The following is a 27,688-nucleotide window of genomic DNA, read 5'->3' on the forward strand; positions in this document are numbered from 1 at the left end:
TTTTATCTTTTTTGACATTTTCTGTAATGCACAGACTTATTTAAAAATAAGAACAATGATTTTTAAAGTCTTTTAAAATTTTAACCAAGATAATTATTTAAAGCAAACAACTGCATGTTTCCTCTTAATATTTTAAGCGGTTACATTTAATGTCCAAATTCTACTTTGCCTTCCCCAGGTCATCCGGAAATTTACCCTTTAGTATTAACTACCCAGACCCAGGAAATATTCAAATGCCGAATAGACGAAGATGTCACAGATGAACAACCTTATAAACTTATCAAAAAAGAAGATATTTTTGCAGACTTTCAGAACAGAGCTGCAGTATCTGACTTCTATCCAGTCAAAAAAGTTATCCAGGTAAGTACAACATCCCTCTTTATTTATTCAGTCCTGTCTCAAAAGGTTTCTGGCACATGACAACAAAAGATAGAGAGATTGTTGAATTTAAATCTGTGGCATGCCCCCCACCAACAAAGGAATTTGCCCACCTTTCCTAGGGAACCCTGCTTGATAAACCTCTGTGAAAAGCAAACACCGGTCAGTGACTGATCCTTGCTTCACACCCAGGAAAACTTATCTTTGCCCAGCTTCAACTAGAATAGGAATCTACTCTTATTTTCCTATACCGCTTCGATTTTTTACTTCATAATTTTGGTCTGATTTGTCTCCAAACATGCTACTGAGCACCAACACGAAGTAAAAGGAATGCTTCTTTTTTTTTTTTTCCATTAGAAATAAAATCGCATGGTAAATTCCCTCAGACCTACTGAGTTTTAAGTGCCTTGTTAATAGAGTAATTTTACAATCTGGGATTATGAGCCATAGATTAGCACTATGGCTATCTTTTATGACTGATTAGAAAAATACCAATTCTGTGTCTGAATAAGCTGAATGAACACTGACCTTCTCTTTTGATTCTATGCCTACAGGCATATCCTGGAGATGAGCTTCTGGTTGTTTATGACAAAGACTTCAAATATGGACATAACTTTTATCTTATTGGAACTGAAGAGGGCAAAGAAAACTATTTAAACGTAAGCATATGCCAAGTCCTTGCATCCTGTTGATTGTCGGAAGGAAAGAATAGCTCTGGGAGACAACTACACATGGTTTTGATTATTTTTGTTCAGCTCTCTTTCCCTGGGACCTACACCGGGTCCTGGGGCTTAGAGTAGGTAAGCAGTAAATGCAGGATGACCTAAATCAAACACCTCAGAGTAACAGATACTCTAGTTATTTGCCCTTTACTGACTCAATGAGAGCAGAAACATTAAGTCTGAAGTAGCATTGCTCTTGACCACTCTTTGTCTCATATTCCTGGTGTTCCTCTTGCCATATCCAGGACTTTGGGTTTACTGAACCACTTGTCTGCAAAGTGTTTGCACCAATAGTATCTATTTCCAGAGCTGCTGTGAAAATTAAATGGTTTTTTTTTTCTTTTGCTTAGTTTCCTTCTCCTAATTGAAAAATTAAACCAAGAATAAAGAAAATAAGGAAGTGTTTAATTTATACAAACCTAAATTTTATTGTGAAATATTCACATGCAGCTATAACTACTTTTGGTCATATATTTGAAAGTGCTGTTTATTTTACTCTAGGCCCCAGAATTACCAGAAGAACAGGAAGAATATAAAGAGTATATTCCAGAAGATATATATGTTTACAAGCCACCTATCTCTAAACCATGGGTTTCTTTGGGCAGTGAGAAAGAAATTGAGGAAGAATCAGTTAAGGAATCTACAAAGCAGGTCAGAGGCTTGGGTATGATCTTCAGCGTGTCACCTCTCTAATGCTCAACAACACTGATTCCTGAGGGATCTGTGAGGTTTGCTATGTTTGCCAATGGGGATGTGGTTTTTCCTTTGATAGAAGAATGGTCATTGTTTGGGGTATTTGGGTATTAAGGGTAGAACTGTATTCCTCAAAAGAGATATGCTGAAGTCCTAACACTCAGTACCTTAGAAGGTGATTTTATTAGGAAATAGGGTTGCTAATCCAATATGACTGGTGTCCTTATAAAAAGATGGCCATGCAAAGACACAGAGACACAGGGAGAACACCTTGTGAAGAAGGAAGCAGAAATGGGAGTGATGTATCCACAAGCTAGGGAAGGAAAGGATTGCCGGCTATCACCGGGAGCTGGGAGAGAGGAAAGGAACAGATTCTCCCTCAGAACCTTTAAAAGGAACAGCACCCTTCAGCACCTTGATCTCGGACTTCCAGCCTCCACAACTATGAGAGTAGTTGAAATAAAATCCTATTGGTTTAAGCCGCGAAGGCTGCGCCTCTTGGTTACATCAGCCAGAGGAAACTGACACAGTGGCATTCCCAGGGCAGCCGCTGAGAAGAAGATTTGTATGTGAGTGATTTATTATGAAAGTGCTCCATAGAAGAATAGGGAAAGCAGCAGGACAGGGACATAGCAGAAGTCTTACAAGGGTGCGATCTCAGGCAAAAGGCCAGTAGAGGAAACCTTTAGCTTGAACCCCTAGGGGAACTCTGGAGTAGAAATGACACCTGCGTTGTCCCAAACAGAAGCAAAGGAGATGGGCTTACACGTGTTTTCTACCAGTCCAACCCCAGTGAGTGCCGGTCACTTCCTATTCTTTTTATCTTGTACCAAAGTGGTCCCAGTAGCTAGAATAGTACTCTGTAGAAGAGCAGTAGGGGGTGGCCCTGAAAATGGAAAGCACACAGAGCTGGAGGGGCAAACAGTATAGAAAGAGATTTGAGAGGATCCAAGCCGAGCACCAGTGCTGTCTACCTGTACTGTCTACTGAACTTGATTGTTACTTTCACTGCTCACATGTGTTGCAGATTACATATATGATTTCTCGAAAACGAAGTGAGTTTGGAGCGCCAATTAAGTTCAGTGACCAAAATGCTTCCAGTGTAAAAGATGCCTATATTGAATGTACAGCCTACCCAGATAATCATTTTACCCTTAAACAACTTGAGAAAGATGTTGGCATGCAAGTAATCCCCAAAGTCAAGGACATAAGTACTCAAACAAGATGGTAAGTATGTGATGGGAGTGTATATATTTGAAGGCAATGCAGTAAAATCTAGCAACATCCATGCTTATTTTGAAAGATCTTTATAATAAATAGAAATGCATTGACAATGAAGACATAGATCTTCACAGAGCAATTCAGGAAGATCTAATTATACTCAACAAATTTCAATTAAAAATCTCAATAGGAAAAAATTAATTAAGTTAAAAAATCCCCATAGGAACAGGATAGACAAGTCTATAAGAATGTAAACACTGTGAAGTGGGACAGTAACTGATGCTGTTAGAAGCACACTCCTGCTCTCAGAGCAGGCTCCTGTTGTCTCTCACCTTTGGCTCCTAACCATTCTATTCCACCACCAAAGTGATCATTCTCCCATATCAAAGTAGATTATGTTAGGTCATTGCCTAAATCTCTTTTCTGGCTCCACACTACATCCAGGGTCCTAGGATGGCATTAGATCCTCCTCCTTCCATGACAAGGCATGGCCTGCCCCTCCAGCCTTGGCACCCTGATCTGGAACAAGCTCTTGTGCTCCAGCCCCATGGGCTGCTTCCAGCTTCCAGAATGTCTGCTTCTCCTCATCTTCCTGCTTCTGCCCATGCTGCTCCTTTTACATTAGCCTGCAGTTAGGCCACATCATATAACACAAACTTATGTTATATTAAATTGGTGAACATCTCAGATAATATATGAAGTATTGAAAGTGAAAAACAGGATGGTTGTGTACAGAATGGTTGTTGGTGTATGGCTTGTTCACCCTCATGATCGCGTGGCTGTCTGGGAGCTCTGGCTCACTGCCACCGCCCAGAATCACGAGAGTGGATAGTACAGCAGATCACTATCCCAGACAATTCCAAATCCAAAATTCAAAGTGCATTTTCTCCTGAATGCATATTGCTTTCACTCCATCCTGAAATTAAAAAATCACAAATGGAAGCATCATAAGTTAGGGGCCATCTATAAAAGCAACAACTCCCATTACTATCTATCCCCTTACTCTATTTCTCTTCATGTTACTTAATATGTGTTTGTCATTGTCATTCCTCTCTCACCTCCTGAGAGTGACATTAGTACCAAAGAAACTTAGACTTTGAGACAAATTTCTAAGCCAAGTCAGCCAGAGATGACTTCTGTGTTCCTGACAGGGTGCAGAAAAGTGAAGAGAATGAGTCAGCCAGGGTAGACTTGGGAGGTATGCAGAAAAGGGACAGGGAACTTCTAACAACAGGAACCCAAACCAGGACTCTAGATTTAGTAGCCTCTCAACGAATGCTGACTCATACTAAGGACAGTTGTATCTACATAGATGGAGTGAAAAAAGAAGTAAGTGAAGGTCTTGGCGCATAAGATGAAAACAAAATACATGAAACAAAAGGTTCAAATCTAGGTGACTGGGAGAATGCTGGTACTCCTTAACAAGCACAGGAAATCAGGAAGGGCAGCTAGTCTGGGGTAGAGAGGCTACGAGATACAATTTTGACAGAAGTAAGAAAAAAAATAAATAAAATCAAAGATGAAGCTCAAAGGGGACTGACAGTGAAAGCAAATGTTCAGTATTCTTACCACACACTAGGCATTCTTCTAAGCCCTTGGCATACAGCAAGCAATTCTCACAACTGCCCTCTGAGGTAGGCACTATCCCCATTTTACAAATAAAGAAACTGAGGCAAAACCAGGTTAAAAATGAAAAGTCAATGTTCAGAACATAATTTAAATTGAAGCAATCACAAACAGATCTGCTGAAATATAACAAAACAGCTCAAATTGAAAAAATAAGAGTAACTCTTAGACATGTTGCCTCTTGGATGAAACCCATAGGTGTCATGTAATTTCTTACTTAATCCTGCCTAGAGGACACTAATGTGTGCTAAAAATTAAGAGATGAAGCTATGATTTGAACTCAGTCTCTCTGGTTCCAATACCAACATTCTTTCCAGCACTCTGCTTCGTGTTACTGAAACTGGGCTAGCTAGAGGAAAAAAGAATGAATTATTTATTAAACATAAAACTCTGTTTACTCCTTGTTTTTTATTCTTCATTAAGTGTATATATACACATATATTATTTGCCTCTCACAGAGACATTTTACTATCATTTGTTCAACACAGAATAAACACAACCTAATATTTTTTGTACACTTATAATATGCTAGGCACTATTTTAAAAGCTTTGTTTGTATTAATGTATTAAATTTACAATGACTCTATGAGACAGGTACTTTGAGAATTTCATTTAGAGATGAATAAACAGACACAGAGAGGTTAACTAATTAGTTTGGGGGGTCACAAAGCTTGTTAGTGATAAAATGGGACTTCAAAACCAGGCAGGGTGTCACCAGAGTACACACTCTTAATGACTGTGCCATATGACCTTTCTAGAGCCCCATACCCTGAGATCAAGGAGCTCAGCCAGTCTAGTGAGTGAGACTCTCACTGCCCAAACACAACAGGAGATGTGCAAGGGTGGAGGTGAGCACTGAGGGCAGACTAGATGGAAAAAGCTTTCTCCCAGAGATAATGTTGCCATCATTGCTGAAGTGTAAATTGTTTTTATTTTTGTATATAGAGAGCAGAGTTTCTCAGTCTCAACTCTAATCCATTTTGGGCTGGATAATTCTTTTTTGTGGGAGGCTATCCTGTGCATTGGAAGGTATTGAACAGCATCCCTTGGATTCCACTCACTACATGCCAGTAGCACATTCCATTTGTGACAACCAAAAATATTTCTGGATGTGGTCAAAAGTTCTCAGGGTGTGGGGGCGGGGTAGGATTACACTGGTTAAGAAACACTGATTTAATGAAATGAAGAGAGAGAATGATGAACAAATGTCGCAAAATGTTAGTAACGGATGAATCTGGGTGAAGAGTGTATGAGAGTTCCTTAGATCCTTCTTAACAACTTTTCTATCAGTTAAAAATATTTAAAGGGGTGCCTGGGTGGCTCAGTTGGTTAAGTGCCTTCAGCTCGTGTTGTGATCCTAGGGTCCTGGGATCAAGTCCCGCATCGGCTCCCTGCTCAGCAGGAAGCCTGCTTCTCCCTCTCCCTCTGCCTGCTGCTCTGCCTCCTTGTGTTATCTCTCCATCTCTCTAATAAATAAATAAAATCTAAAAAAATTTTTTTTAAATAAAAAATTAAAAAAATAAGAACTTGATTATGTTGGAAACAAATACACAAGTATTCAAAGTATTTTAAAAAGGCAGTCAATATCAATTATCTGGGATAAAGAAAAAAATTGAATATATAGAATTTAAATAAAAAATAATATTACTGTCACAGAAAGAAACCTTTACTTTCCTTTGATCTAATTTTCGGTATTCCATTTTCTTTTAATGTATTAGGACATATCCCAAAAATGCCACTACGCAGTATTATCCAAGAGAATTATCAGAGGAGGAAAAAGAGACATTTGAACAATCAAAGCCTTTGAGTGACTTTCTGAACAATACGTCTATAAAGTAAGAATTGTATATTAATTTTTTTAAAAAATAAAACATAAAATGTGTATGTGTACCTATAGTGATAGGTCTTAAAAAAGGAACTCAGTCCATGGTGTCTAGTTAGAGAGTATGAAGAGTTATCAGACATGAATGAGCATGTGACACATTCTCAATCTTTCCTTTCTGTTGCCAGGCAACACTCCTAGACCTCCTAAGCTAGGGCCACACCAGTGTTCACCTGGGAGATGTATACACTTGAGTGTATGAGGATGTTTTCCTCATTATAATTATGATCTTTGTAAATGATAACCTGAATTGGATTCAGATGTACCTTTGTACCTCTTATTCCTTCCCCCTAATTCCTGTCTTGCTGCCACTCTTGCTGAATCTGAGAGAGAGGTGTTTTCAGAAACACCCCCCCCACCCCCCGCCACACACACACTGTTACTGGGACCCTGGAGTGTCTAAACCGAAGAAGAGCTTGACAAGGTCTCTTCAAGTCGACATCAGAATTCAGAGAAGGCAAGCCAGTGGTGCACAGGTCTGCCAGTTGTACCCTGTAAATTGGTTTCCTTTTCTTCCCAAAACTAAAAATTTGTTGGTCGAGTTGATATGTAGCCCATATGAAGTTTTTTCATTTTTAAGAAAATAACATTAATTCTTTGAGACTTTTAAGTATTCTGAAAATTCTAACAACTCTCCAAAACTATTACCTATGTCTGGGGGGAATCTGGTTTAAAAATTCACCAGTGATGCAAAGAGAGTGCATTGAACTAGGTAAAATACTTTATATACGTATAGTTATGTTACTCTGGGTCAAGACTTCTTATGAAGCTTATAAAAACGTGGAACAGGGCGCCATGACTCAGTTGGTTAGGCGTCTGCCTTCAGCTCAGGTAATGATCCTGGGATCCTGGGCTCAGTCCCACATCAGGCTCCCTTCTCATAGGGCAGCCTGCTTCTCCCTCTTGCTCTGTCCCTCCCTTCTGCTCCTGTGCACGCACGTGCTCTCTCTCTCTCAAAATAAATAAAATCTTAAAACAAAACAAAACAAAACAACCCAAAATGCAACAAAGAAAGATAGTTGTTCCATCAGTGCCTGATGACTGACAGCTGTTCAACAGGCTGTTCCTTGCTGACTCATCATTCTCTGTAGCTAACTTGCCTGGGGCCAGCCACCGGAATGACTATGGAATCAAAGCTCTGGAGGGCAGAGAGAACACAATGGCTTTTGACAAAGAGCCAGAAACCCAGAGGCAGGAACACAGTCTCTCTTCCCAGGATTTCTGTACTAGTTAGTCTCTGGAGAAGATATTAAACATGCAGAAAAACTGTATATCTATCTCATGGCACGGGCAGGAGACACACTACAAGGCAGAATTCCATGAAACCTCCAGAAATTGCCAGAGGTTCAGTGTTTTAAGAAGGGGGTTGCTATTTTTGTGGACTCTGCAGTCTGATTAGGGGAAATGAAAATCAGGTGAGTTTACTTCAGACTTTGAAGCAAGCCTCATTTTTTTTGTCTGGTGACAAAATTAAATGCGTTTCTGCTTGGCTACAAAAGTAAACAACAAAAACAGAAAGAAAGTATTAACTCTTTGCCACTCATTTATAGGAAGCATGCTACAGTTTTTCCTATGAGGCAATAAGAAACAAGAAAGCCCAAGGTTTCTGTTTCCCTATATCAAAATTTAGTCCTTAAAATTTTTCCTGTTAAGAATATTAAGAATGAGAAGTCTAGGCACAATCCACTTCAAAGCCATAGATGGCCTATAGCCAATTCTTAATTATCCACAGGGTGTATTATCTTTAGAACTGGGTTTTTATTCTTCCCTTTCAGTTGCCATGCTTATAGAGAGGAATAGTAAACAGCTTTATAATTCCCTCTCTGAGATGTGGGTAGGAGAAGCCAGAACTATAAGAAAAAAGAGGAAAATTGGCACAGGAATTATAATAGCACCGGTCAAGAATAGATAAACCTACAAATACATCACTGCCAAAGCAACTAAGAAACATTCGTTTCTGGGTTAAGAAAAAAAAAAAAAAAAAACTTACTGGGGCATCTGGGTGGCTCAGTTGGTTAAGCATCTGACTCTTGATTTTACCTCAGGTCATGATCTCAGGGTCCTGGGATTGAGCTGCCAGTCAGGCTCCGTGCTTAGCTGGGAGTCGCTTGAGACCTTCTCCTTCTTCGTCTGCCCACCACCCACTCTCCCATGATCTCTCTCTCTCTCTAAAATAATAAATAAATATTAAAAAAAAAAAAAGAGTACTTACAGGCTCTAACTCAGACAACAATTTTACCAGCCTCCACTTCATCACCCTCAGAAAGTGGAGTGCAGGGAAATCAAGAAACCGGAAACCAGAGAGAAGGTGCTGTCTTCTCTTCTCCCTTGTCAGTCAGTTCCCAGTTCAGGCTGAGAGGGAAGAATCAGGAAATCAGATCAGAGACCTTGGCTTTTAGTTTGTCTCTTGGGAATTTCTTTCTCATTTAGGCTGAAACAAACAAACAAAAAAACCCCCAAGATTTTGAGAATGCTAACAAATGCTTCTGCTTGAAGCTCCGGGCTGGGAAGCTTGCCCTCCTGGGTATTCAAACGTACATATACACCACCTGGAGATTCATCAACATACAGACTCTGAGTCATCTGGTTGGGGTGGAGTCTTCGACTGCATTTTTAGCAAACTCCAAGTTAGGGTGGTGCTGGGGTGGTCCATGGACCACACTTTAAGTAGCAAGGAGCTAGTTTGGTAAAGTATAAGAAGAATTCAACCAAGAGTAACCAATTAAGCAGTGAATGGTAGTGTTCATTCTTAACAGCAGAGGTATTAAAGGTCACCCTGTTTAATTACATTCTTAGGAGTATCAGTTGTAATATTTCAAGCTTATATTTAATTGTCTAAGTAAAGGTGGTCTCTTTCCTTATTTTAGGAAATTCATAATCAAAATCCCCCTCTTTGAGCTTACTATACCTATTAAAAAACCAAGCTATTTGGACTCCCAGTCAGTAGGGTAAAAGGCTGGGTGGCATTCTAATGGGAAAGCTCCAAAGGCCCCGTGAGTGAGCTGAGCTTTCACACCTACCCATATGCAGGGGCAGTCAACATGACAGAAACTTATAGTAACTATTTTTTGGTTTTGTTTTTTGTCTGTGTATGGTACTGCTTCTTTCAAGAACGTACCTCATTTTCATATTATAAGTAAGTGACTGAGTAATGGTGGAGTAAGTTGGTCAAACTCACAGAAAACAGTTATAAGATCTAGAAAACAATATTTATATGCAAACATACACATAATTACTTGAAGGCTCAGGAGGGTAACCAAAAATAAGCAGAAACTGAAGGGGTGAAAGATTAGATTTGCAAGTCTGCAGGTTTTTTTCTATAATTATTGCCTAATCCATAGGAGGCTCAAGTGACAGAAACTTGTAGCCTTACAGGTCTGTGGGGAAGGCAGAATAACCAAATAGGAGAAAGTCATGGAAGAAAGGGAATCCCAGATAAGCCAAGACCCCAGATCTACATTTAAAAAATCTAATCAGACCCTACGCTGTAGACTAAAATATTCATTTTTAGGGGGAACTCTAGGGCAGTCCAGAACAACCAGCATCTAGAAGCTGAAAAACTGGCAGAGATTTCAGCTGTTGTTCTACACAGAGAAGATCACATTTGGAGTTCGAGTCTAGAACAAATTTATCATTTTCGAGGAACAAAAGAGAACACAGGTCTGCACAACATATCATTTATAACAATCAGTTTCATTAAATATGTCAAGTCACTAAACATGTGAAGAAACAGGAAAATGGAACTCTCAGGTTCTTCCTGATAAGACCTCTGGTACCAAATGAAGGGTGTTTTTTTTCTTCCAACACCAAATATGTATCTTCTCCAACACCAATTCTCTAACTCTCACATGCTATCTGGAGTTAGTACAGACTCAACGAGTTAAGGGGCTTAGTCTGACAAGCTGGCCCCAACTTCAGACGCCAGTCTCAAGTCCCAGGGGGGCTATGCTTCTGACTGACCAGCTATAAATCAGTTTGATAATTCTCCAGAATGACTCATTTAACTCAGGAAAGGGCTCTCCTTACTATTACCAGTTCATTGTAAAGGATACGACTCAGGAGGAACCAAATGGAAGAGATGCTCAGGACAAGTGATGGGGGTGAGAGTTTGGGGGAGACAGGCCAGCCCCCTGCACTGTAGAGTACTCACCCAGTTGCGAGCTCCTATAATAACTTTTAGGACAGGAACTAGTTTAGTCAGGGCCCTAGACTACCAAGAGATGAGCCTAGCACTCAGATTGTTCTTGGAAGGGCAATATTAGCCTTGTTAGCAGGATGAGTCTTAATTTTAGGGACTGTATCATGCATTGCAGCTTTAGTAATTGAATCAAACACATTAACCCTTCCCAGGCACTATGAAGGCACTATGATAACTAAAACCACCACCACCACCATCACACGCACGCACACACACATCACACTTCTAACTTCCATATCGCCCCTTGAGAATCTTTTATTTTAAATTTTATATATACAATATATAAATGGATATTCTAATCCTTGTTAATATATAACCCTAAATACATAAGTGTGTGTATGTGTGTATCTATACATCCCTAATGATATCTTTGTATAATAATTAGTATAATATGAACATTCAGTACTGAATATGGCTAAGAAAATTGCCTTTTCTGTCAGTTTGGGGTTTCCAGGAAGTGAACAAGACCAAATTTAAAGTAGAGGCTTAGAGGGTGCTGCTGTGTGAAAATTCTTTTTAAAGAAAGCAGGACTGGGCAAGGAGAGCTTTGGCAAAGTCTAGGGCAAGCCCAGCAGGGAGCTCCAAGGGCAAGACAGCTTGTGGGAGGACTCCTGCAGGATGCAGAGTAGGGGAGGCCCCCTATCCCTGCAGCTGCCAGCCTGGTCATGGGCCTGGGAGAGCACAGCCTGGGCCTGGAAGCCAGAGAGATCACGAAGGTGCTCCAGGCCGTCAGCTAACAGCCTCCTGGCACTAGAAGTTCTGAGAAGCCCACAGCCCAGAGATATTATTTTCTCTGAAGTCATTTATTTCACATGGGGGTAATCATCAGTTACCAGATATAACTGAGAACATTTTTTTTTCTTTCCATATAAATGAAAAAGGACCTGATGAAAGACATATCATTGAATAGTAAAATCCAACATCTTGTGCTCTTTTTTCTTTTAAACGAAATAGTGTTGAAATAGCCCTGCAGCAAAATGAAATCATGAACACATTTATCGATGACTGGAAGTGCCTGGCAGAAGAAGAAAGCACCTTTGGAGACAAAACCGATACCCACTTGAAAGAGTACCAGTCCTTTACTGACCTCCATAGCCTAACGGAGAAGATGGTCACCTCTGTCTCATGGCATCCGACCATCTATGGTGAGATGAACATGACTGCAGTTCTCTTTGGTGATGCGCAGAAATAGTCTGTTACTTTTCTAGTAAAATGACAAGCTAGCTCGGTTTCTCAATTGCAATAAGATGGCTTACAGCCGTGAAGTGCACCTGCCAAGACCTTTCGGCACCGCTCTGGTCCTGTGTTCTCCTAGCACCTCACTGTGGTTTCTACAAGGACAGAACCAGAGCTCAAGCCAGGGAAGTGATGGGCTCAGGTCACCCAGTTGGTGCAGTACTGAATCTGGATTTGCCTCAACCTGCTGGGACTCCCAAGGCTGGCTCCGTTTCCCCTCCCCCATTCTCTTCCTCTCTGATTACTGGACAAGAGAGAACACTATTACACAGTAGAACTCTAGGAGAACTCTTGGTGTCTTATTAAATATATTTATTCAAATTTCAGCACTATGGAAATGAATAGTGACTATGTTGTGCAGCAAAACTAAAAATATTTCTCTATGTACAGTTGCTGCAGATTTTAACTTCTAATGTGTTTCAATCAGGCCTAATAGCTGTGTCCGTGGCTGTACGACTCTCCTTTGAAGAGAGAGTCCACTTTTCTGGCAAATTATTGCTGCAACCATCACTGATTCTTTTCTGGAGTTTCTCTGATCCCATACATCCTCAGGTAATTTTTTTTTTAACATCCTCAGATAATTAAGGAGAGTTGTCCACATAGTCTAAACATTTCAAAACTATCTTCACATTTATCCCCAGCAGTTTTAATTGCAAAGTACTTTGTAACCATTTAATGTGGTAAGTGTTTATTAAGTTAGCCTTCTTCAATTTAGAATTTATCATCAATTTGAGGAAAACTTAAGTTTACACTTAGTTTACTGGACAAATCAGCATGTTATTTTAAAAAAAAAAACGATTATAAGAGGACTGTTTAACCAATTTTAAAAAGCAAACTCTTTCAGGGGGGTTATTTAAATACTGTTTGTTCAAATGCAAATAGTTTTTAATTTCACATGAATTCCGTCAGTTCTGAGAATTAACAGTAGGTGACAGTAATGAGTACAGATGCCTGTGTGGGAAACAATGGGGAAGGGTAGGGACTATGGCCTGGAGAATGGACAGCCCATCTGTGGGGATATTACTCTTCAGCTTGCTTGTTGCCAGGTGGTCTCACTTGGTTTAAAGTATCCAGATCAGAATTTTTGAGTGAAATTTCCCAATCTTTAAATAGTTCAACTAAAACCAAACCAAACACACAATTCAAATAAAACACGGCTGAGGGCTGAGTTTGCCCCACAGGGTTCTATTTCTATCAGCAGCTCAAAAAGAGTTTTGCTTAGGGGGAGTATGCTTTATAGTGTTAGATTAGTTTGTTTGTTTGTTTTTTTAATGTGCTTAAATATAATATTTTGTTTTTATAAAGTATTATATAACTAAGGATTTCCCTAATAAACCCTAGCCTATCCTTCTACCTTCTTCCCTAATTCATCTGAATTCAGGCAGTTTTACTATAATAGATTCTAGCACTTGAATTATTATAGACCCAGAGATCAAAAATGCCAGATCTTTAGTTCTTTCTTATCAGCTGAATTACCACAAAAATGGCAAGAAGAGGCTTTCTAACGTTTTCTAATGGACTAGGATCACTCTCCAGTCCACATCATGGAAGTGTGGCTGAACTTTCAAGCAAATTAGGAAGAGGGAAAAAAGACCCTTTCCTCTATTTTGAAGAATAGCTTTAAAAAGACAGGCAAGTGATTTCTTTTACCTTAGTTCAATCAAAACTATAAGAAAATATTTTAAAATTGTATGTTAAAAGTAGAAATCTCTCTAGAAGCCACAGAGTACCAGATAAAGATGATTCACTCCAATCCCAGTCTGAAACTAGCTCAGTGGTGGCTCACCAATGGCCTCTGAAGCCCATATTTTTGATGGTCTTGTTTAAGGAAGAGCAGTAGCCATGCTTGTATTGTGCCTGGTGCCAACACATTAGCACAGGTGCCAGCTGTGATTACTGTACCTATTCCTTCACACTGGAATATTCCTTGCAGGGCTTCCTTCTTACCCCCCCCCCTCAGTACTTGAGTTTGTCCACTTTCTAGGTCCTATATTATTTTAAAATTTGAGATATTATCACTGGCAATATCTCTCTCTCTTCTCATCCAACACATTTTTTTTTTTTTTTTTTGAGCACTCACTCTGTGCCAGGTTAGCCAGAGAGCAGGGAGCAAAACAGGCAAGTAGCTTGTCCTCACAAAGCTAACCTTCACCCTTCCCAGAAACACTAAGCTTAGTCTTTTTGTTTATAAAAAATTGTAACAGCTCTCAGCAGTGACCAATGGAGGGTGGAGGAAGGGGAGACCTGGGCCCCTGGAGAACATACCTCTCTCATACACATAGACAAAGTTCACAAAATTCAGCAGAAGCAATTTCTAATCCACAGGTGCAATTCTGGGAATGGACTGTATGTCCATTTTTCTTATAGATGACTATGAAATTCAACTTGTGACTGTCTTAATATTACTTTCTCACTATGATCTTAATAGATTTTCTCATTCTGTCTTGAATTTGGGGGGTTTACTTTAGTTAATGCTGGAGAGCCCAGATGACATCTTTTGCTTCAAGTTCTGTCCAAGTGACCCTAATATCATTGCTGGAGGCTGCATAAATGGGCAGGTAATTACGGATTTTTTCCCAACTATTTATTAATTTGGACAATGTCCTGTCATATGTTTTGATTGGTAGTTTTTCTTAAACTTAAGGATTCAATTTGGCAGAAGGAAGTATGCCAATCGTGTGCCAAGAACTGGGGTATATAGGTGTGTTGGACATGGTATCAGGGCTCAAGGTGTCCACAGGGTAATCTAGTTATAACTGGAACAAAATTGAGTCAAATCTGTTTGTATTCATGGAATTGAGTCGCGTATTAGCAAGATTCTGCGGAATAACAAAAAACACAAGCATTAATACCTCTTGGTCAAGAGTCCTCTTCTGACATTTCTCTAGAGGTAGGAGTTGGCAATGATCCAGAATTTGAACAGAAAGTCACTGGGAAAAGATATTTATATTACTGAATTCCTATGTGTACAATTTGATACAATATTTGTTTTCTTCTTTTTAAGTTATCTAATTTTTAAGGCTTTATTTATTCATGAGCGATGGAGAGAGAGAGAGAGAGGCAAAGGCAGAAGCAAACTCCCTAAGGAGCAGGGAGCCTAATGTGGGACTCAATCTCAGGACCCTGGGAACATGATCTGAGCCACCAAAGGCAGATGCTTACCCATCTAAGCCATCCAGAAGCACATTAAGTTATCTAATTTATATGAGATTTAGATCCTGTCCTCCAATAGCCTGTTTCTCCAATAAAGCAAAACAAAAATTTTAAAGCTGTTTTATGATCAGAATTTAAATTTACTGTGACCAGTGAGTTTGACCATTAACAGTATATGGTCTTTTTATGTTTGGCTATGAAAACTTCCTTGTGATTGAAAATTTAAGTGTCTGTAGTGGGGATGCCAGGGTGATTTGGTCAGTTGAGTGTCTGACTCTTGGTTTCAGCTCAGGTCATGATATCAGGGCCGTGAGATTGAGCCCCACATTGGGCTCCACACTCAGCTAGGAGTCTTCTCGAGATCCTTTCACCCTCCCCCTTGCCCCTGCCCCACACTCTCATTCTTTCTCTCTCAAATTAATACATCTTTTAAGAAAAAATAAATGTCTACAGCATCCATGACTATTTATCTGGAACCAAAACAACAAAGAAAATAAATTTTCCCCCTCAGTTTTATTCAACAATAACTGGTAGTCATAATGATGACCCAGAGCCCATCCTCCAAGCCCTGCAAATCCTGAAATGCTTTTTGTTACTCATTAAGACTATTATTGGAGTGATACAACTCTAAGGATATTTTAGAAAAGGGGTGCATGGCTGGCTCAGTCAAAGAGCATGTGACTCTTGATCTCAGGGTTGTGAGTTCAAGCCCCATGTTAGGTTGTAGAGATTACATAAATACATGCATAAATAAATAAATACTTTTTAAAAAAGAATATTTTAGAAAAGGAAATGATGAAAATAAGATCACTCACAATTCTGTAATTCTGACATCTTGTTAAGAGTATTGAAATGACTTTAAATCATTGAAAATTAATCTAATTTAATGTTGCATATTCTAGTTTATTCTCATTTTTCCAAAAATTGCCATCCATGTATATGGAAACTTGGAGTTGGCTAGAATATTCAATTAAGTAGAAACCATCATTTTCCAGCCTTTTGGGTCAACAGTGTTTGTACTACTTCCAGAGAACAAGCAAAGCAACTCTCCCCACAGTCACAGCACATTCTCAAAGACAGAGGAAGAGAGTGTCATGTGGGTTATTTCTGCGCATGCAGATGGCATAGAATTTCCCAAAGCAGAGGAAATTTCTGGAGTTAAATAAAATACTGGAGTTAAAATAAAATACTAGCCTTTATTAACATAAGCACAAGCACAAAAATCAACGTGCTAAAAATATTTTATAGAGAAGAAAACATTCTTTGTCATGTTAGCTTAAAAGTTGCTGACTTAGGGGGGCACCTGGGTGGCTCAGTGGGTTAAGTCTCTGCCTTTGGCTCAGGTCATGATCTCAGGGTCCTGGGATGGAGCCTCACATTGGGCTCCCTGCTCAGCGGGAAGCCTGTTCTTCCTCTCCCACTCCTCCTGCTTATGTTCCCTCTCTCGCTGTCTCTCTCTTTCTCTATCAAATAAATCTTTAAAAAAGAAAAAAAGTTGCTGACTTACTAAAGATGTAGGCTAAATTTGATTATCCTTCAAGGTGACTGATTGATCAGAGTGCATGCCAATACCAATGGGTTTTTAAAAATCCTTAAGACCCAGTGAGCTATTTCCTGAAGATGTGTTGTAATAACATTTATTTCTGTTTTAGATTGTCATGTGGGATATTTCTGCGCATGCAGATCGCATAGAAAACATCAAGACAGGCGGTAGTAGAAGTAAAAAAGCCACGCTCAAGGTTAGCTTTTTATGACCTTTCATTTGCAAGTTTCTTCAATTCAGGGGTTTATCAAAAAGTACATAACAGAACTGCCAAGCTACACAAAGAGTCGAGATGGGGGGGGAGGTATTATTTCCCACACCTTCACATCTGTTTGTGGACTTTTTCTGAATTTCTTTTATGGAGGCCTGTGATTAAAAAATCATTAAAACAAGTCGCTTGACCTACCTGAGGATGTTAAGTTATTTTTTGTTGTTCTTAAATAAAATAAAGGGCCCAAGTGACTTGCCTGAAGGGATGTCATGGAAGGACGATGTGTGTAGGCTCTGGACTGCAGTCCTGTGAGTTGGGACATGTCTTCTCACCTCAGCAGCCATCAGTTTTCTCCTGTGTAGAATGAAGGGGTTACAATCCTTTCTGATAATCACATCCTATGATTTTGTGAAGTTGTGGTTGCTGCCAAGAGGATTGAGGAAAGACTCCTCAGCTCCTGACGCAGTACTCATCCACCATATTGCACACCTCTGGCCCTACTTCTTCAACCTCAACACCGACTGGCCTTCACCAAGACATTGTGGGTGGGCCCTCTATGCATGCACGAAACACTCCTTTAAAAAAAAAAAAAAAAAAAAAAAAAAAAAAAAAAAATAGGATCTCACTGATACTTTAGGGAGTAGGTCAGTCATTCTTGCTAAGTTTAGAGATGAAACCTTAGACTAAACTGAAGGGAAAATACATAATCTTATTACCTAACTACATTTTGCATTGAAACACTAGTTTCAATGTTTTTCTTTGACCTACGTATTTCTCCAAGTTATTAATTCTAACTGGAATAATGAGTAAAGTGTGAATTCACTCATTTTCACATTTTTCCAGCCTATGTTTCTCCTTGAACCAGACAGTAATAAAGAAGCAACATATATCAGACATTGTGCGGTCTCCTCAATAGAAAGTGGTCATAAGAAAGTAATTACAGATATACATTGGCTGTCTGACACATTTGAGGTGAGTCTTGATGGTCTCATAATTTTCTCCTGCTGGATTGTACATTTCAGAAGATTTTATTCACAGAGCATGTTTTAAGTCAACAGTTCATTTACATTTAAATCATAAAATGTTTCCTGAGAATAAGGCCAATGTTTCAACTTCAATGGCTTATAAACCACTAAAAAATGTAGGTGGTGTCAACAATGATAAAATACAATAGTGGAGAAGATAAGACTTTGATATGTAAAAATAGAGTACAAATATTTTACACTGTCAGTGTTTGTGGATTTAAAATCTATGATTTCAGCAAATTGGAGCAGGCAACTCTGAAGATCTGTGACATACAGTAATGTGTTATTTTGCCAACACAATTTTGAACTGACTGCACCGTGAGTCTGGTAGGTGAAAAACTAATCATGCAGTGAATGAGTCCAGCTGAGTGCCCAGCATCTGCAATGTAGTTTGGCTTTGTAGTTCTGTACCTGACTCACTAAGTCTGGTGTTAGTGAACTTAGAAACTGGTAAGCTCCCCAAATGTTTTCCTACAAGCACACTAAGGGTCCACTGTGTACTTTGAGAATACTAAAGAATATTATGACAAAGTAGAGTTGTAAAGGGTAATTAGCTCTTCAACATACTCAAATGGATTATCCCAAAGCAACAATACTTTTAAAAGTTATAATGAACCAAAACAAATAGCCCAGACAGTTTCTATTACCTCTAAGAGTCTAACATGGGGTAAGGGAAGGAACTCTCTGTTCCAACTTCATCTCAGCTCACACAGCACACACAAATTAATTCAGATGATTATAAATTTAAATAAAAATAACAAATACAAGAAAAATATAATAAAGATCAAAATAGAATACCATAGAATGCTATATTTCTGGGTTGGAGATAGTTTTCTAAGCTAATTAATGTTGAAAGAAATTCAAAACATACACATGTAAATTTCTAAGCTAACAAAGAGCAAACAACAAAATGGAGAAAAATATTGGCCTAAAATATGGTAAATACAAAATTTCCAGTAAATAAAACATATGCTAGAAAACAATGAGTAGATAAACATGAAAATCATTCACGTTTCTAATATCAAAGAAATTAATAACAAAGCAACAGTAATATACTATTTTGGACCATTTAATTTTTAAATAAAAATTTAATAAATAATAATGCCCTGTGTTAGAAAGGATGCAGTGGTGAAACCAGTAAACTCTAACACTGCTGGTTCCAACATAAAACTTCTGGAATACAATTAGGATGGTTCTTAAATCATCCAAATTTTCGACTTTAAACAGTAATTCAAATTTTGGGAATTCATAATAAGAAATAATCAATTTGTGCCTCAAGAAACAACATTACATGCACATCTTAATAAATTATATCAAAGTGATTCATGAAAAAATACTGGAAAAGAATACAGGTAGAATTATATTTGATATTAAACCTATTTTTCAGATTTCTATAATATTACGTTGTTGTTTAAATCATTAAAACGTGAAAGTTCAGAGCAAGCACACTTCTGGGGTCTTGCACTTCATACAGCAGAGAAGACTCAGTAGAGGGAGAGGCAACATGGACTCTGGATTGCTTATCAGATGAGTAGAAGTTGGCAGCATTTGGGAACCAAAGAGCATTTGGGCTCCTGTGGCCTCCACCAGATTTCCAGGGCCTTAGTTCCTGGGATACCTACCGGCCTTAGCAGTGCAGCACCTGTATCCCTCCTCCCACCCACTACTTTCACTGTTTATTTGCTGCTGGAACCCCTACCTTTGATTACTATCTTGCTCATCAGTCCTACCAGGAAGGTAGGGAATTAGGGAGTCATGTTTCCCTACTGATTCAAGAGTGGCATCTTCATAGATTGCCACAAAACCTTTCACCTTGTTTCAAAGTGAACTAGTTGGAACTTGGGACCTTCTAGGACCCTAAGGAGCGAACCATTTACTCTCCTTGGACTCTTGCCTGTGCTAGGTGACTCTTGGTATCTAAAGTAACACTAAATGTCTTCTCTACTAACCTTATCTGCTTAATAATCTCATAAAAACTCCTATGTTCTATTCCACCATTAATAGTAAAAAACAAGAGTCTGTGTTTCTAATTCTAATGGATAATGAAATTGTGATACACCATCAATAATTATAAAACTGTTAAAATGACTTGTGAGTACACAGGTTTAGGTGTTCAAATAACATCAACTGAAAAATCTTATAAGGATAGAAATTTTTACACATGCTAGTTTAAACTACGTAAAAACATTTCTGTGAAAAAAGACTGGAAAAATACCTTGAAGAATTCTACTTTATGTTAAAACTTATTCTTCAATTTCCGTGTTATTGTTATATTCTTTTAATAAAAATTAAAATAAAGAAAAAATATTAAAAGAGTAAAGCACTATGAGAAAAGTCATTATGTCCTAAGTACAAAGAACTTACTTCTTGTGTCTTTATAAAAAACACAGATTAACAGATTGGGGGCTGTCTTTGAGAATCGAAATGGAATATGCTGTCAACTTGTCACGTGTTCAGCTGATTGGTATGTCTTTGTTAGTGTTCTTGGGTCAATTTCAAAGTCTGAGTGGGTGGGGAAGAAGGTTTCCCCACCTTCTGCCAAGCAATACTCTGGACACCAGCTGGGTGTCTCACAACTCCACTTAATTCTGACACTATCTACCAGGATTCACAGGTTAAGGTTCAGTCCTACAGGACTGCTCTCTGGAACTCCTCCCCCTACCACTACCCACTCCCCTGCCAGCCACCTCAGACACCAGTCACAAACCCAGGTCATTAGCTGTACTTCTGACTGACTGGCTGTAGATTGGAGGTTCCGAAGATTCCTCCTCAGGTTGGATTAACTTGCTAGAGTGGCTCATAGAACTCAGAGAAACATTTTACTTACTAGATTACTGGTTTATTATAAAAGGATGTAATTTAGAAACAGCCAGATGGAAGAGATGCAGGGGACAAGATATGGGGAAAGGGTGAGGAGCCTCCAAGAATCTCCACTTGTTCACCATCCAGGAAGCTCTCTGAACCTTGTCCTTCTAGGGTTTTAGGGGACTTTATTTCACAGGTACAATTGATTAAATCTTTGGTCATTGGTGACTGAAACCAATCTCCAGCACCTCTCCCCCTGCTGGAGGTCAGGGGTTGGAGATGAAAATTCCAACTCTCTAATTGCAGGGTTGGGTCAATTGGCAACCCACCCCCATCCTTAGATGCTTTCCAAAAGTTGCCCCATTAACATAACAGAAGGCATCTTTGGGGCTCTCTACATCTAGGAAATTCCAAAGGTTTTAGAAGCTCTCTTCTAGAATCCTGGAGGAAGAACAGATTTATATAACTTGTAATTCACAACATCACAGTCTTATTTTAAACACTACCTAAGTGTTTTCATACAATATATTCTTTTTTCTTAGATCCTTCTAAAATCATTATCTTCTGTTCCTTAAATAATCTTTATTGTAACAATTAAACCTGATATTAACAATAGGGCAGAATATTATAGACTGTTGCTGGTTGAAAAAATATTTTTATGATGCAAATATGTTGTAAAAAGAATACATATGCGTGTACACACCCATACACACACAACTATATCCTATACTATAGGTAATAAGTAATAAAGTTGTTGAATCAAAGAAAGAGCTGACTAAGGCCTTAGAAACAGCTGGAGGGATCTGGGTAGCAGGAATGAATGGCCAGCCCCTCCCATCTGAATGAATCAATTCCAACCTGACTTCCGTTAAATCACAAAATCACCCCCTTTGGCCAAGGAGGGAATGGCAAGACACCTTGAGTGACAGTTCCAACCTGACTGTGTGGAATAGGGAACAGTTCCCAAAAAACCAAAACTATTAGAGTGCTCTAACTAAAAAATGAAAGAGCTCGAGGTTAAGGGTGACAAGAAACCAAAGGGCCACCAATAGGTCCATATGGAATATTATAAACAATTAAAATTGTAATGATTCATGGAGCAATATTTATAGTATGATGTTGATTATAAACAACAGAATGCAAAGCTCTACTCTTCTTTAATAGCCTTGGAAAACATTCAGAAACACTGAACAAATGTAAAATTTTATATGTGTTTTATTTGAGACACAGGTCCTTGACTGTTGGTTATAATGATGGCCCTTGAATTTAGAAATATTCTAGAACATTCTGGAAATAATAATTCCTTCAAAAGTTGTTACAGTAAAAAAAAAAAAAAAAAAAAAAGCTTATGCATTTAGAAAAGCTAACTTTTAGTTATTTGGAAAACTTACCAGTTCTAAACTTTATAACTCAGCCATGCCAAGGTTCTTATAATACAGAATAAGTTAAAATAAGTATCTATTGATAAAGAATATGTGACTGACCAGTGAATATTACTCAGCCATTAAAAAAAGAATGAAATCTTGCCATTTACGTCAACATGGATGGATCTAGAAGGTATGATGCTAAGTGAAATAAGTCAGTCAGAGAAAGGTAAATGCCATGCAATTTCACTCACATGTGGAATTTAAGAAACCAACCAACCAACAAACAAGAAAGAGACAAACAAAAAACACTCTTAAGTATAGAGAACAAACTGGTGGTTACCAGAAGGGAGGTAGATGAGGGAGATGAATGAATTAGGTGAAGAGGATTAAGAGTATACTCATCATGATAAGCACTGAGAATGTATAGAATTGTGAATCACTATTTGAATACCTGAAACTAATATAACACTACATGCTAATTATACTGGAATTAACCAATCAATTTTTAAAACTCCCCAAAAGAATATGTCACATTCTTTTTATTAATTTATTAATAAAAGTATTGATTATTATTAACAGAATTTATTAATTCATATTAATTTATTGGTTAATAAATGATTAATTTATGCAGAAAGTTCAACTGAGGTTCTCTGTATTTAGCAAAATCTTTTTTTTTTTTTCAAAAAAATTTAGAAGATTTTAATTATTTGAGAGAGAGAGAGAGAACACAAGCAGGGGGAGAGGCAGAGGGAGGGGGAGAAGCAGGCTCTCTCCTGAGCAGGGATCCTGATGTGGGGCTCTATCCCACAACCCCAGGATCATGACCTGAGTTAAAGGCAGATGGCTCAACCAACTGAGCTACCCAGGGACCCCTAGCAAAATCATTTCACGAATAATGCAAATTAATGCTATAAATGAGATTCAAGAAGATCTTTCTAATTTGGAAGAATAGTTTAAAATCAACTATAATTAGAGTTTAAAACGGCTCTTTTTGTGTCATTTGTGATGTTTTCCCCAAGGATTTATATTTTGACAACATAAAAATGATTAATTTTTTCAACAATTCATTATTAAGATGAATAAATGACTAATATTTCTTTAGTCACATAAATGAAAAGTTTTGTTAGTCTTACTTGAGCTACAATCTGTTTATCTACATACTTTAACTTACAGATCTAAATTCTTTAATGACATCTTAAGTTTATTAATCAGGTTACTCATAACCTTAGTGATAGAAATAATGGCACTAATATGGCATATTCTTTGCCATCCTCATTGTATGTTTTCACATAATTAATACAAAGTCACTTATACTAAAATACTATACAAGTATCATTATAAATGTGTTACCAAGTTTATTACACTTAAAATTATACTCTATAGATGTGTGGAGCTTTATAAAGAATTTTCATATACATTATCTCATTTGATTTTTTCAACCTGTAAGGAAGGAGAAATAAGAGGAGAAATAACCTTTATTGGCTGCTTAATGTGGGCAAAGCACCCAGTGAATATACATGTATTTATGTTATACATATTATATATTTATATTATATATTATATTTTCATTATATATTTATATATTTATAATATATGTTATATGTAGTTATATACCATGTCTCTTAAATATGACACCAAGAACACAAACAATAAAAGAAAAAAGTTGAAATTCATCAGAATTTTTGTGCTTCAAAAGGCACAAGCAAAAAATTAAAAAGTCCATGGTATGGAAGAAAGTATTTGCAAACCATATATCTGATTTAAAATTTCTATCCAGGGGTTCCTGGGTGCAGTCATTAAGTGTCTGCTTTCGGCTCAGGTCAGGATCCCAGGGTCCTGGGATTGAGCCCCGCATCAGGCTCCCTGCTCAGCAGGAAGTTGTGTCTCCCTTCTCCACTCCCCCTGCTTGTGTTCCCTCTCTCACTATGTCCCTTTCTGTCAAATAAATAAATAAAATCTTAAGAAAAAAATTTTTATCCAGAATATACAAAACTCTTACAACTCAACAATTAAAAAGACAACCCAATATAAAAAAGGAGCAGAGATTATCAATAGACATTTCCCCCCCAAAAAATACACAAATGGCCAAAAAGCACATGGAAAGATGTTCAACATCAGCTATGAGGGAAATGCAAATCAAAACCACAATGAGGGCACCTGGGTGGCTCAGTGGGTTAAACCCTCTGCCTTCAGCTCAGGTCATGATCCCAGGGTCCTGGGATCAAGCACTGCATCAAGCACTCCCTGCCTTGCAGAGAGCCTGCTTCCCCACCTCTCTCTCTGCCTACGTCTCTGCCTACTTGTGATCCCTGTCAAATAAATAAATACAGTTTTAAAAAAACAAAACAAAACAAAACCAACCACAATGAGACCTAAAATAGCCAAATCAGCAATCTTGACAAAGAGCAACAAAGTTGGAGGACTCCCACTTCCTGATCTCTAAACTTTTTACAAAGTTACAGCTAGAGACAGAGGTACTCACACTGGCATGAGAATAAACATAGAAATCATAGAGTTCAGAAATAAACCCATATATCTATGGATGACTGATTTTTCAACAAGGGTATGAAGACAATTTAATGAAGAAAAACTAGCAACAAATGGTGCTGGGAGATCTAGATATCTGCAAGCAAAAGAATGGAGTTGGAACTTTACCTCACCGTATACACAAAAATTAACTGAAAATGGCATAAAGACCTAAATGTAAGATCTAAAACTATGCAACTTTAAGGCAAAAACATAAAACTATGCAACTTTTAGATAAAAACATAAACAAAAGCATAAATGTTCATGATCTTGGATTACATAGTGATTTCCTACATATTACATCCAAAGCACAAGCAAATGCAAATCTCAATCAATTTTGATGAGGCACCACTTACCCCACTAGAATGGCTATGATAAAAAAAGACAAAAAGTAGCAAGCGTTAGCAAGGATGTGGAGAAATTGGAGTCCTCACACATTGCTGATGGGAACGCAAAAATGACATAGCTGCTTTGGAAAACAATCTAGCAGTTCCTCAAAAGATCAAACACAGAAATTACCATATAACCCAGCAATTACACTCCTCAACATATACCCAAGAGAAACGAAACCAGGCATCCACACAAAACTTACGCACCAATGTTCATACCAGCATTATTCCTAATAGTCCATCAACTGACAAATGGATAGACAATGAAATATTATGTGGCAATACAACGAAATGATATACTGACATATACTACCACATAGATGAACTCTGAAAATATGCTAACTGAAAGAAGCCAGTAACCAAAAGTCACATATTGTCTGATTCCATCTATATGAATTGTTCAGAATAGACAAATCTCTACAGACAGGAAGTAGATTAGTGTCTAGGGCTGGGGGGCAGTGAGGAGTGACTGCCAATCTGTACAAGGTTTCATGTTGGGGTGATAAAAATCTAAAATTAACTGTGGTGATGGTTGCAAAGCTCTGTGACTATATCAAAAATCATTGAATTGTGTACTTTCAGTGGTGAATTTTGGGCTATTGAGTTATATCTCAATAAAGTTGTTAAAAAGACGATGCTTTTAAAAGTGCTTTAAAAAAATGTGAAGAAAGATACTAAGGGAGCGCCTGGACGGCTCAGTGGATTAAGCCGCTGCCTTCGGCTCAGGTCATGATCTCAGGGTCCTGGGATCTAGCCCCACATCAAGCTTTCTGCTCAGCTGGGAGCCTGCTTCCCCCTTTCTTTCTGCCTGACTCTGCCTGCTTGTGATCTCTCTCTCTATCAAATAAATAAATAAAATCTTTAAAAAAAAAAAAAGATACTAAAAAAAAGTTGGTGTTAATATCCAAACTCAGATCTCATATATGATAATATCAGGGTCAGTACCAGCAAAGTCATCAAATAACCCTATAAAATGTTTAATTCTCTAAAATATAAAATGCAAAACAGTCCCATGTCATAAAAATCTTAGTTTCAGAGATACTAATATACAGCAGTGATCACATTGCTAATGTGTGGAAGCAGCAAATTATGGTAGTTCTAAGGCTACATCTTTTACTTGTACTCAACAGTTTAGTTGAGTCTCATAAATATTTATTGAGTATATTTTTGAGAATTTATTACACTAAAATATTTTACAAAGTTGTGTTTATAAGTACGTATGTGAATTTTTTTAAAGCACAGTATGTTTCTGGGATATCAGACCACAGAAATCTTTAACTCCACAACCAATAGACAAAAAGAAAGAAGAACATATTGAAATTCCTTTGGATGTACCATCTACTTTTTTGCATCTCGATCTCTCCTGGAAACCTCTCACTAAGGTAAGTAACATGCAATCTAGTCCATTCTATTTACTTGCGTATACTCTGTAATATATATGCATATATATACATGTATATACACACTCTAGAAAGCTCAAGTTAACAAAGGACTTCATCATTTAACCAATAAATTCATTCACTGAGAATTATTGTGATGCTTGCCTAGGTCAAGCCAGAAATCACAATTTTTGTGACCTCAAGATTGATATTTGTTCATGTATAAGCATTCCCCAACATACTGATGGTTTATATAATTATTATATAATTATATATATAATATATAATATACATTAATATATAATAATTATATATTATTTATATAAATAATTATATATTATATATAAATAATAATTATATTATAATTATTATTTATAATTATGTATTATTTATATAATAAATAATTATATATTATTTATATATGATTATATATTATTTATATAAATAATATATAATCATATATTAATAATATTTATATCACATAATTATATATTATTGTAATTATATATTATTTATATAAATATAATTTTATATAATTATATATTATTTATATAATAAATAATATAATTATATATTATTTATATATAATTATATATTATATATATTATATATAATTATTATATATATTAATGTATATATTATATATTACTGATTTACAAGCAACTGTATATGCATATATATAGAACTATATATGTATATATATGTTTTGCATAAACATATATAATATAATATATACATAATAATTATATAGTTGTATATATATGCATATACAGTTGCTTGTAAATCAGTAAGTTCTGGAAAGCTAATTTTTCTCCAGAAAGCTAATTTTAATCCCTAACATAGGCAAAATTCTATATATTTTGCATGTAGTAGGAAAGAGTATTTTATTTATTTTTTAAGAGTACTTTAATATCTATAACCAAACAAAACTGAAAGTAATTCAAAGAGAAATTATTTGTACTTTTCTTGAAAGGCAGAGCTTTGAAGAAAAACAATTTTAATTGAAGAAAAATATAGCTGTGGATTGTGGAAAGTATGAATGGGTTTCAGCAATTTGATGACTCTCTTTTTTTCAGAATGTCTAGTTTCAATTCCAAACTTACTATTTATTCCCTATCCTATATCTATCACTATTACATTAATATGGGGACGCCTGGGTGGCTCAGTTGGTTAAGCATCTGCCTTCGGCTCAGGTCATGATCCCCGCGTCCTGGGATCAAGTCCCACATCTGGCTCTTTGCTCCGCGGGGAGCCTGCTTCTCCCTCTGCCTCTGCCTGCCATTCTGTCTGCCTGTGCTCTCTCTCTCTCTGACAAATAAATTTTTAAAAATCTT

General features: G+C 37.3%; 1 protein-coding gene across 1 annotated transcript in view; it reads left to right on the forward strand.

Moving 5' to 3' along the window:
• Positions 1–27,688, forward strand: part of DNAI3 (dynein axonemal intermediate chain 3) — a 69,363-nt gene that overhangs the window by 13,541 nt on the left and 28,134 nt on the right. Inside the window, exons 4-15 of the mRNA XM_059136342.1 lie at positions 179–360; positions 933–1,037; positions 1,602–1,751; positions 2,821–3,020; positions 6,359–6,475; positions 11,675–11,865; positions 12,384–12,508; positions 14,425–14,514; positions 16,762–16,848; positions 17,707–17,835; positions 20,279–20,352; positions 26,213–26,357. Of these exons, the coding sequence (XP_058992325.1) occupies positions 179–360; positions 933–1,037; positions 1,602–1,751; positions 2,821–3,020; positions 6,359–6,475; positions 11,675–11,865; positions 12,384–12,508; positions 14,425–14,514; positions 16,762–16,848; positions 17,707–17,835; positions 20,279–20,352; positions 26,213–26,357 (1,595 nt within the window). The remainder of the gene's footprint in view (positions 1–178; positions 361–932; positions 1,038–1,601; positions 1,752–2,820; positions 3,021–6,358; positions 6,476–11,674; positions 11,866–12,383; positions 12,509–14,424; positions 14,515–16,761; positions 16,849–17,706; positions 17,836–20,278; positions 20,353–26,212; positions 26,358–27,688) is intronic.

Source organism: Mustela lutreola, chromosome 10 (assembly GCF_030435805.1).
Source record: "Mustela lutreola isolate mMusLut2 chromosome 10, mMusLut2.pri, whole genome shotgun sequence".
NCBI classification, from domain to species: domain Eukaryota; kingdom Metazoa; phylum Chordata; class Mammalia; order Carnivora; family Mustelidae; genus Mustela; species Mustela lutreola.